The following is a 10,387-nucleotide window of genomic DNA, read 5'->3' on the forward strand; positions in this document are numbered from 1 at the left end:
CTCCCCGCGCTCGAGCAAGTGCGGGCGAGGGGCGGGGAAGGCCTCGCAGCGCGGCGAAGATCTCTCGGCCATCTCTCGGCCATCTCTAGGGCTACATCGCGATGCGACCTCGTAGCGCGCGCCGCAAAAGTGGGCCGGAGAGAGGCCGAGGCAGCGGTGGCGGTACAGGACAGTCGAGGCCGCGTCGAGGCGGAAGCCGTCGAGGCGGTACGCTTCTGCGAAGTGGGCGATGGTGGCGAGGAGGAGACGCAGCACCTGCGGAGGGGTTGAGTGGTCCGACGAGCCGGGAGTCGGGACGTTGAGTCTGTCGAGGACTAGCGCCGCACCTCGGTGCGAGAGTAGTCGAAGAGGCGCGAGCCCCAGCCCGGGTGGTGGCCTGCCTCGCCGGGCAGGAAGTAGGGCCCTCCGCCTGCGTGCTGCGGCAGGCCCTCCCTGCCGGTAGACGACGAGGCCTACTCACAGCCCCTCCTTCCTCTTCCCTCGCACCGCCCCCCTCCCGCCCCTCCCCACCGGCGGACGAGTGCCGAGTGCGCGAGGACCATCTCCCCGAGCACGAGGAGCCCCCTCCCGTGCGCCGCGTCGACGAGCGCCTGCACGCCGCGGTCCGGTGCAAAGTGTCTGGGGCGTGTCTGGGCGAAGGTGCCGACGAGGCGCTCGGCGAGGCGCCTGCAGCTCGCTGGGCGGTCCGAACCGCTCCGCCGGCGCGAGAGGCGAGGTGACCTAGGGTTAGGGTTGGGGTTAGGCTTAGGGTTGGAGCGAGAGGCGAGGTGACCTGGCGACGGTCAGCCGCTGAGGCGACACAAAAGTACCGGCCTGTACCCGAACGAGGGCCGCGCGCAAGCACGGCTCCTCACATCCTCCCGGCTCCTCCCGGCTCCTCTCTGTAATCCTCTTCGCTCCTCTCGGCTCCTCCCGTGCCGACCTGGTACCCGAACGAGGCGTAGTAGCCGTGCTCCTGCAGGCCGAGCAGGGTTAGGGGTAGGGGTAGGGTTAGGGTTAGGGTTAGGGTTTGGGTTAGCATTAGGGTCGGGCGTAGTAGCCGTGCTCCTGCAGGCCGAGCAGCAGCAGCGCCGTGTAGCCGAGCTCTTCGATGCGAGGGAGCAGGTCCGTGCGCAGGTCGGACCAGCGGCCAACCTCCTCCCGCGCGGTGGCGATCCCCACGTGCACCTCGTACACGCGCAGCGAGCCGGGCGGCCGCGACGGGCGGGCGTGCTGCCACGCAAAGCCGCCGAGGCTGCGCGGCACCAGCGCGCAGACCTCGTACGAAGACGGGTCCTGCTGCACCTGCTCGCAGCGGCGGCGCGTCAAGGGCCGCCGCCTCCGCCCGCCCTCCCGCGCCGCACACGTGCCACGCCTCCAGAGCCCAGGCCGGCATCGACACCACCCAGCCTCCTCCTCCCTCCCAGCCTCCTCCCTCGCCGCCGCCCGCGAGCCCTCGCAGCGCAACCTTGAACCTCGCGCCGACGCGGAGCGGCGCGAGCAGCGTCGTGTCGTCGTCCCTCACCAAGGCCTCCCACACCCCTCCGCCGACCTCCTCGCACGGGTGCGCCGTCACGTCCCATCCATTGAAGTCACCGACGAGCGACGCGGCGGCAGCCGAGGGCGCCCACTCGCGAAAGCGCCAGCCGACCGCGTCGCGATGCAGGCCGAAGTGCCGCAGCCCTCGCTCCACGCAGAAGTGCCGCAGCCCTTCCGCGGAGCCCTCAGAGGGATGACACTGGCCGTCACCGCCACCGACGCCACCCTCGGCACAGAGCGAGTCGAGCGCCTCGCGAAAGCGGAGGTGTCGGCGGCGGATCTCAGGCCCAGAGGAGTCTGCCAGCAGCGGGTCGGCGACGATCCAGTCGGGGTAGTCGGAGAGAGCAGCCACGCCGGGTGACGAAGGAATTGGCGCTGCGCTTTGGTCTCTTCTGTCTGCTGGCCCAACCCCAGAGGCTCGGCATCTTTTTTTGCGCGACACTGAGGAGGTACCCCGAGTGTGTGTGTGTGTGTGTGTGTGTGTGTGTGTGTGTGTGTGTGTGTGTGTGTGTGTGTGGCAGTAGGTGGGCGAGCTTCAAGCGCGCTCATCTCGAACGACAAGGCGTCGCTACGCGCGGTCTCCGCGGGGGGAGCGTCGTCGACGGGTGCGGGACCGAGGCGCAGACAGACAGTGCTGCGGCGATGCCTCCGGCTGTTGCGGCGAGTGGTTTGCTGCTCGCAGCGATGGCGAAGAACTCGTCTCGTCACACGCCAAGGGCTTATGCTCTGTCGAGACGTGAGGCGCCTGTGCGCCCAGGAGGGGAGGGGGCATGCGTAACGACGCTGCTAGAGATGCCTTTCGGGGCCCAGAGAGAAAACTTCTGATGCCATGCGTGACCTAGTAGTGTCCCCAGCTATGGGCGTGTCCACGTTGGAGCCAGGTGTGGTGTGGACGCGAGAATAGCTCCGCCGTTCATGGAGGCAACCGATGCGAGTCGACTGGTGTGTGTCGTCGTGGTTTCGTATCAAGAATACTCACTCACACACACACACTGGTACCCCGACCAGGTGGCTGCGCAAAACAAAGAGACACAAAAAGACACACAAGCGCACGCTGGAGCCTATGGCAACGCGCGCTCCCACTGCGCGTCGGGGCGCAGCCGCCAGCCCCACACGCGACGAAAATGTCCTTGAAGAGCACCTCGCCCGCCACCTCCTCCGCCAGCACCTTGTCCTTCACCGTCTGCAGCGCCGTCTCCGCGTTGGCCGCCAGCCCGAGGAAGCCCTCCTCGCCCGTCGCCTTGTTCGGCTTAAAGTTGAGCGATCGCTCACTCAGCACGCCAACCAGTCGATGATGAACTCGGCGAGGACGCGCCACATGCGCGGCCCGGATCCCTCGAAGTACGCCTCCCCTCCATAGCGCATGATGAGGTCGTGGAAGCGCGCCCGCCGTACCGCCGCCGCGTCGCTGGCTCGAACTGGTCTCCCCGCCACATGTTCTCGTTGCCCGAGAGCCGAGAGTCGCCCGCCTTGAACCCCGCCTCGGTGCCGTCGGTCGAGTAGAGCTCGTGCGGCGAGTAGCGGTGGTGCGCAGCGAGTAGAATTGAGCACTTGAGCACTGGATAGGGTCGATTCCGCATGGTACGATCGTCTCGCCCTCCCTCGCCCTGGTGTGCTCATTGGGGGGGGGGGGGTCATAACAAACACGGTACAGGATCGAGGTGCACGCCGCTGAGGGACCCCTGAGGGTAGATCGAGCGGTGTCGTCCCCCCTCCCTCTCCATCATCTCAACAGGGAGACGTCGACGGCGATGGCGGTGTGACCGATCGAGCTACAAGAGGAACTTGTTCAGCAGGATCCGGGACAGTTGGTGTGCACTACCTAGCTAGTCCCTCTATCGCCTTACAACGCCCTAGTGTCGCTAGTGCCTAGAGAATCCCATCCGTCTTGAACACATGCACATTCACATCTAACAGGCCGTTTTCTGTTAGAAACTAAGAAAGAAAGCGAAAACAGCATCCCGAGGGAGGGATGGGAGGACGGCACGCCGCCACCACAGAAGGATTTTAAGGAGAGGAGTGTGGTGCTAGCCGTCGCCCCCTCTCGGACGTTTGCTTTTGACCTCTTTTGACCGCGCAAGATATGAAGGGTGGCTAAGGGCTCTGCCCGCAAGGCGCCCGCGTCGCAGACGCGGTACCATTGATTGACAAATCTGCAATATACCCACGCCACGCCGCTTGCGGCGGTCCTATTCCCAGCTCCGCTGAGGGCCCGTGCACTTGGAGCACTTGGAGTGCAGTTATCAACCTCACATCGTGCGTTCTTCTTTTGAGAGCGCCCCCCCCGGGGCGGGGGGGGGGGGGCTCCCCTGAGGGAGGGTGTCTAGGTCTGTCGGTGTCTAGGACTAGGTCTAGAGAGCAAGAGGGATAGAGGGAGGAAGGGAGGGGGGGCGTTTCGTTCTAAATTGATGAGAGGACTAGCACTCACCGCCCGCACACTGCCGCCCATCCCTCCACGGGCTTCTTGGGTGGAAAGATATGCCACCGTGAACGGGGGCTACTCGAGTACCTCAGGGTTTTCCCGTCGCACGTGACACAGGCCACAGCATTCTGCTGCTCGCCCCCCCCGCACTTCCGAGAGCTCGCGGGCCTCAATGAGTCGAGGGTCCCCGCGGTGTCGGTGCCGTGAGTGCGCCGGCTGCCTGGCTACGGAATGCGGAACCTGCCGCGAGTGCCTTGACCGGCCGCGGCTTGGCGGTAAGGGCATTCGCAAAAAGCTGTGCCGCCGTCGCAAATGCCAAAACCCTCAGCACGCAGGGCGTATCCATGTCGCCGCCGCTCCCGCCGCCGCGGTATCCTCCGCCAGCCCGCTCCCGCTTGACGCAATGCTGCCTCAGCTTCTCCAGCAGGCGCGAGCGCACCTCTTGCGGCTCAGGCGCCTCCCTGCTCCGCGCGGCTGCCTCGTCGCCTCCATCCGGGCGTCCTCCGCTTCCGCCTCCGCTTCCGCCTCCGCCTCCGCCTCCGCCTCCGCCTCCTTCGCCCCTGCCTCCGCCTCCTCGTTTCCGCCCTCGGCCGTCCCCGGCTGCTTCTGCGCCCTCCCAGCCAGCCCGGGCGCCTTCCAGGCCCTCGCTGTCCCTGACGCCGACGCCGCCCCCGGCGGTACGCTCCAGCGCTGGCAGGCAGGTCTGCTCACACCCGTGCGCTCCCCGGGGCCCCTGCACTTTGATGGGGCCGTCGGGCTCGGGACATGCAGAGAGATGGGACTGCGGTGGGCTAGGGACATGGAGAGAGATGGAACTGCGGTGGGATTGCGAGAATATCCCGGCCTCCGCACAAGAGCTGCAGACGACCCCCTCCCCCCCTTCCCGCTCCGCCTCTTAGGCCGAGCGGGGTCTCTGCCTCCAGCCGCCGTCGCAGTCGCCGTCTCCGGCACGCGGGGCGGGGAGCCGTGCCGGTTGCCGCTGCGCAGCCGATGGGACGAGCTGCTCGCCCCCGCAACCCGCGAGGGCGGCTCGGAGGAGCATCGAGCCACTGGCTCTGGCGGCGGGCGGCTCGCCGCCGCCGTTCCGCTGGCGGCGGTGCCGCTGCGACGCGAGCTGGCGGGCGGCGGAGCGGCGGCCGCCTTCGCCCCCGCGGCTCCTCCGCCTAGCGCGGCTTCTCTTGCACGCGCACTCGAGACTGCAGCCAGCCCCGCGCTCGCCGCGCCGCTGCTCCCCGCGCTCGCCCCGACGCTCGCCCCGACTTTGGCCTCCGACGGCGGCGCGGCCCTCGCCGCCGCAACCTCCGCCGCCGCGCCCGGGCGGGCACGGCGTGCTACCTGGAGGTAGGGTGTGGACGGCGCCTCTTCACGGCACGCGTGCTGTGAGCAGGTGGGGCGCCATCGTCGACGAGTGGGCAAACGAGCCTAGATGCGTATTGTGCACTCCGATTGGCACTCCAAACGACACACATTCGGCGGGTATGCAGCCGTACTCAGCTGCTCTCGTACGGCGCTGTGGATGCTCCAGTCCTGACTGACGCGTTCTATTGAGGTCAGGCAACCGAGTTGGACTTGCTGGAGGGGACCGGTAAGTGCCATGCGGCAGACCCGGCGGCACTGCCCTCGCCGCTCCCCTCGCCGCCGGAGCCTGCCCCTCCACCCAGAGGGAAGAGTTGGATGTCGCGCGCAGCGCCCGCCTCTGGGCCGCCCCCCGCCCCGCCGCACCAGCCGGTGCCGCCGCCGACGCACGCTCTGCCGATGGCGGTGGCGGTGCCGATGGCGGTGCCGATGGCGGTGGCGATGCCGGTGGCGGCGACGCCGGTGGTGCCAGTGGCGACGGTGATGTCGATGCCGATGCCGCCGGTGCCGCCGCCGATGCCGTACTCATGCTCCGTGGGGGCAGGCACCTCGCTGCCCTCCCCAGGGTACATCCCGCCGGCAGACGTCCAGACCGCACCCAGACTGGGGGCCAGCGGCAATGGCTCGTGGCAGCTGCTGGCGCGTGTACCGATCCCGGCCGTCCTCGTCGCCTCGGCCGCCATCCCCGCCCTCCTCACCACCGGGCTGGCCTCCTTTGGCGCGGGCGCTTCGGCGGGCGCGAGCTACGTCACGCTCGCCCTCCTGCTGACGCCACGCACGCGGCGCGCGCTCTCGCGCTCGCCTTGCGGCGCCGTGCTCCGGCAGGCGCTGGCATTCTTGGTCGTGGTCTTTTGGGTCCGCTCCCACTCCGCCTCGTACTACGACCAAGAGCCACGCCCCTCGGTCCCGCTCTGGATTGCGCGGCCCGGCGCCTTCACGCTGCCCTTCTTCGCGGCCGCCTACCTGACCCAGCTCGCTTCGGGCAACGGACGGCTGGCGGGGCACGTCTGGTGCGCCGCTTGCATCCTCATCCCCGCCACGGGTGCCGCGACCATGTTTTTGCGGCCGGCCGCGGCCATCGAGTCGGAGCTCCTCCACCACACGAGCAGCTCGCCACTCAAGTTCGGCGTGACCTTCTCGCTCGGGCTGGTCCACAGTGCACAGCCGCGCAGCACCTCGTTCAAGCTCCTCCTCGCGGCGGCGGCGGTCGCGCTGGGCTCGTCGGTCCTCGCCGTCGCCTACCTCCGCACGGGCGACGGGCGGTGGGTGCGGACCGTCATCCACCCGGTCGGCTTGCCGTTTGCCCTGCCGGCCCTACTCCCGCACGCGATCGAGGCGGAGTTTCGGCGTGGTGTGACGAGAGCTCTTCAGCGCCTGAGAGGCGCCGGCCGCCGCCGGCACCGCGGCGGCACACATGTACGTTTGGCTTTGCGTCCAGCGCTAGGGGACGCAGCGGCCGTCGTGTCGTCGCCCGCGGAGCCCGCGGCGGCTGATGTGTGAGCCCCCCGTGTTACTTATTTCTTTATGCTCGCGACCGTACTCACCTGGCCTCCGCCGCCGCCTCCTCCTCCTTCCTTCGCCCCTGCCTCCGCCTCCTCGTTACCGCCCTCGGCCGTCCCCGGCTGCTTCTGCGCCTCCCAACCAGGGCGCCTCCGTCTCACGTTTGGTTTTGGGATCTGGGCCACGACTGCCCTCCAGATCGCCCGTCCTCTCACCTGCCATGGCGTGGGTGGCCCCGCTTCTTGCGCTCCATCACCCTCTCCCAGCTCTGTCCTCGAGGTATATAGTGTATAGATAGTGGTAGCTGCTGACATCCGGTCCACTGCATAAGGGTCGAGTTGGTACGTTCTCGCGTAGTTTCTCACGTATGTGTCTTGTGTGTATATGTCCGTAGTATGAACAATGACGAATGAGGATGTTCCCCATTAGTACATATAGTACGTCGTAAAGCCGTAGACCGAGCCTCCCCCGTAATGTAATACACGTCGAAATAGATTTGAGCGGGGTCAGCTTTTCTAAAATAGTGCAATAAATAAAAAATAAAACGGATCCCAAGCTAGGGCTGGGTCGAGGACAGACACGTCCCCACCTTTGCAGGATTTTGCAAAAGCGAGGGGGGAGGGGGGGGGGCCGGGGGGGGGGGGGGGGGGCGCATCGCGGCGCGGAGAGGGCTGGGCACAGGGCACAGGGGATCTCTCTCGCATAGGATACGCACTCGGCGGCACGAGGGCAAGGCTGAGCGTCCTATTTGGCGTCCTATTTGTGCTCCCAAAAGAAAGAAAGAAAACGGACAACCCAAGGGAGGGATTTGTGCTCCCCTCCGGACTTTCTAGACTCGGAATTTCTTTTCACTCTAAAATTCTTTTTACTCCGCTCGTCGGGTGGTTCGCGGCGGGCACTCTCACCACCGCAACCCTGTAATGCCGCGCTCGGACTACCAGTTCAAGTGCGTGCTCATTGGTGACAGCGGTGTGGGGAAGACGTCGCTCATTCGTACCTTTGCCACCGGCGGCTCGCCGCTCTCCGCGCCCTCGGCCGGAGGCGTCGACTTTGCCACCAGGTGCCTCCTTACGGCACGGCATAGCTCAAGCGGGAGGCCCTCCCCGCTGAGCAGTGCACCCACACCTCCCTCAAACCCTCCTGGCTATCCAGCTCCTCCCGGTCCTAAGCGCGCCGAGCCTGCCCGCGCCGCGCCGTCTCGCTGCAGGCAACTGGAGCTCAAAGGCAAGACGGTCGAGGCGCAGATGTGGGACACGGCCGGCATGGAGCGGCACCGCGCGGTGACAGCGGGCTTCTACCGCGGCGCCGTCGGGGCCTTCGTCGTCTTTGACCTCACGAGCCACGCCTCATTTGGTGCCCGATTAGTGACCATGCAACTCTAAGACATGCACTGCCACCGAGCAATCCTCGCCGCCCATCGTCCCCGCCCTGCAGGCCACTGCGAGAGATGGTTGAGGGAGCTACGGGCGCACCGGGCCGAGGGCGAGCCGCACCTTCCCCTCGTCATGATGCTGCTCGGCACCAAGGCTGACCTGCGCCGGAGGCGCGCCGTCGTCGCGCAGGACGCAAAGGAGTTTGCTCAGCGGCACCGCCTCCTCTATGCCGAGTGCTCGTCCAGCGACGCCTCGGAGGTGTGCTTGCGTTGACGGGGCGACCTCCTCTCGCCCCGAATCCCCGTTCCGCCACACTAGGTGAACCAGGCCTTCGAGAGGGTGTTGGCTGAGGTGTTCCGGAGGGTGCGCAAGAGCATCGAAGCGGGCCAGTGCAACCCAGACCGGCCGGCGCCAGTGCTCATCAATACGGTTCTGCTTACGCCCGCGCAGCAGGCGCGCGATGAAGGCCGGGCTCAGGCCGCCGGCGGCTGCTGTTGAGTGCGTTGTTGTGGCTTGGATGTGCACATAATTGGTTATTGGGGTGGGGGGAGGTGTGTGTGAGCACTAACCATACTGCGATGAGTGTGTCTGTTGGTTTTGCTTTATTGGGGCGCCAGAGCAGAGATCTCTCTGTATCTCTGTCTGCTCTCATTCGTCTGTGATATCGAAGAGACTGTATAAGTACTCCAGCATAGCGGGTTGGGGGTGTAGGGTAGGCCCTATATACAAAACGGCGGGAGAGGGGTACCCGCGGGTGGTAGGGCTATATGCCTAGAATATCGTTATCGACAACGCTAGAGGGCTCAACCACCCCTCCACCCCTCCAACCTTCCACCCCTCCACCCTCCCGGAGCGAGAGAGGTCCGTCTTCGAGCCCTCCCACACTTCCACCCCTCCGACCGGAGGGCTTGCCAGCCCACAGGGCTGGACGGGTCCCCGTCGGATCCTTAGGGTGTACCCTTAGGGTTCTCTCAGGGCCGGATTCTTTAAAGACCTTTTAAGAAATGAGGAGATTTGGGGGCTGAAATTACCATTTAAGAGATTGCAGGCACGGGGGGTCCCTCTTTTAAGACCGTTTAAGAAAATCGGCCTCACCGGCATGCGTCGCTGGGTTCCGCGCCGTTTTCTCCAATACTGCCGTTATTAGGCACAAACCCGCCTCTGAAGACACGTCTGTAAGTCTGGTGCACTGGCAGGAGCCATACTCGCATAGGGGGCGCGTGCTAGCTGACTGTAGCCAGCTTCCCGGCCTCCGGCGTCTACCGGGAGCCTCCCGGACCATCGACCTCGGGAGCTCTCCCGCACCGTTTAAGCGTTTAAGACCGTTTAAGGAATCGGCGGCCCAGCAGCTCTTAAAACCTGCCCGGGCAGGTTTTAAGCCGTTTAAGCCGCAGGCCCCCCAGGGCCCACCCTTTTAAGCCTAGGGGTACCCTAAGATTGCGTGCCCCGAAGACGGCGACACATAGCGGGGGACACCACGCAAGAAGATGGCGAGCCCTCCGATCGGAGCACGGAGGGCTTGCCAGCCCACAGGGCTGGAGGGGTCCCCGTCGGATCGGCGTCGGGAGGGCTCCACAGGGCTAACCCCCTCCCCGGACGCCGGGTGGGCTCGGAGGGACGGTCGGACGGGGGAGGATCTTCGTGGCGGGAGGGCTCAAGAGGGGTCGGAAGGGCCCTCCGGGAGGGGTCGCAAAAAGATAAAGAAAACGAAGTCGCGGCTTATGTGACTGCCCCCCAAGAGGGCTCGGAGGGCTCGCAAGCCCGGTGGTGGTGGGAGTGGGCCGTTAGCCGTAGTTATGGCGGGCAGCCCCAACCCGTACGCGGCAGTCCCGCCGGTGCATGCTACTCTTAAGGCGATGGGCGAGGCCGCCGGATCTCCCTTTAAGGCCAAGCCTCGCGACGTCGCTGAGCAGCTTCTGAAGCGGTACGGCTCCTCAGATGAAGCTGGCCGGCGTGCCGAGTCCTACCTTGCCACCGGGCAGCACAAGAAGCGCCGTCCGCTGCAGTGGGCGATCGGCGTGGCGAGGGAGCGTATGAGGGTGGAAGCCGCGGCGGCGACGCCGACGCCGGCAGGGGCGACTGTCCAGTCTCTGGTGCTCGCGTCGGCAGGCGCGTCGGCGGCGCCCACACCCACGCCCGTCGGCGGGGAAGCGCAGAGCGCACCGGTGCTGCGCCGGCTTGGCGCTCCCACCGCGGGCGGATCCGCTCTTGCCTCTCG

General features: G+C 66.4%; 4 protein-coding genes across 4 annotated transcripts; 2 read left to right on the forward strand and 2 right to left on the reverse strand.

The window, feature by feature from the left end:
* Positions 1-108: 108 nt before the first annotated feature.
* On the reverse strand, positions 109-3,098 carry EMIHUDRAFT_471184 (hypothetical protein; the record flags this gene model as incomplete). Its single annotated transcript, XM_005758995.1, has 8 exons — positions 109-255; positions 327-452; positions 525-720; positions 923-955; positions 1,048-1,284; positions 1,346-1,768; positions 2,660-2,789; positions 2,914-3,098. Coding segments are annotated over 8 exons (1,476 nt in total), but the record flags the coding sequence as incomplete, so codon positions are not given.
* A 1,277-nt stretch (positions 3,099-4,375) lies between these two features.
* On the reverse strand, positions 4,376-5,593 carry EMIHUDRAFT_372244 (hypothetical protein; the record flags this gene model as incomplete). Its single annotated transcript, XM_005758996.1, is given in 8 exon segments — positions 4,376-4,454; positions 4,456-4,665; positions 4,864-4,998; positions 5,011-5,033; positions 5,100-5,102; positions 5,131-5,257; positions 5,328-5,352; positions 5,495-5,593. Coding segments are annotated over 7 exon segments (580 nt in total), but the record flags the coding sequence as incomplete, so codon positions are not given.
* Positions 5,594-5,779: 186 nt separating this feature from the next.
* EMIHUDRAFT_249812 (hypothetical protein) lies at positions 5,780-6,796 on the forward strand (the record flags this gene model as incomplete). Its single annotated transcript, XM_005758997.1, has 2 exons — positions 5,780-6,647; positions 6,741-6,796. The coding sequence occupies 2 exons, from the start codon at positions 5,780-5,782 to the stop codon at positions 6,794-6,796; spliced, it is 924 nt and encodes a 307-aa protein (XP_005759054.1).
* Positions 6,797-7,716: 920 nt separating this feature from the next.
* Rab11L-1 (ras-related protein) lies at positions 7,717-8,667 on the forward strand (the record flags this gene model as incomplete). The annotated part of the gene is made up of 4 exons (XM_005758998.1): positions 7,717-7,856; positions 8,004-8,149; positions 8,231-8,427; positions 8,488-8,667. The coding sequence occupies 4 exons, from the start codon at positions 7,717-7,719 to the stop codon at positions 8,665-8,667; spliced, it is 663 nt and encodes a 220-aa protein (XP_005759055.1).
* Between the last annotated feature and the right edge of the window lie 1,720 nt (positions 8,668-10,387).

Source organism: Emiliania huxleyi (genome assembly GCF_000372725.1).
Source record: "Emiliania huxleyi CCMP1516 unplaced genomic scaffold EMIHUscaffold_828, whole genome shotgun sequence".
Taxonomy (NCBI): Eukaryota; Haptophyta; order Isochrysidales; family Noelaerhabdaceae; genus Emiliania; species Emiliania huxleyi.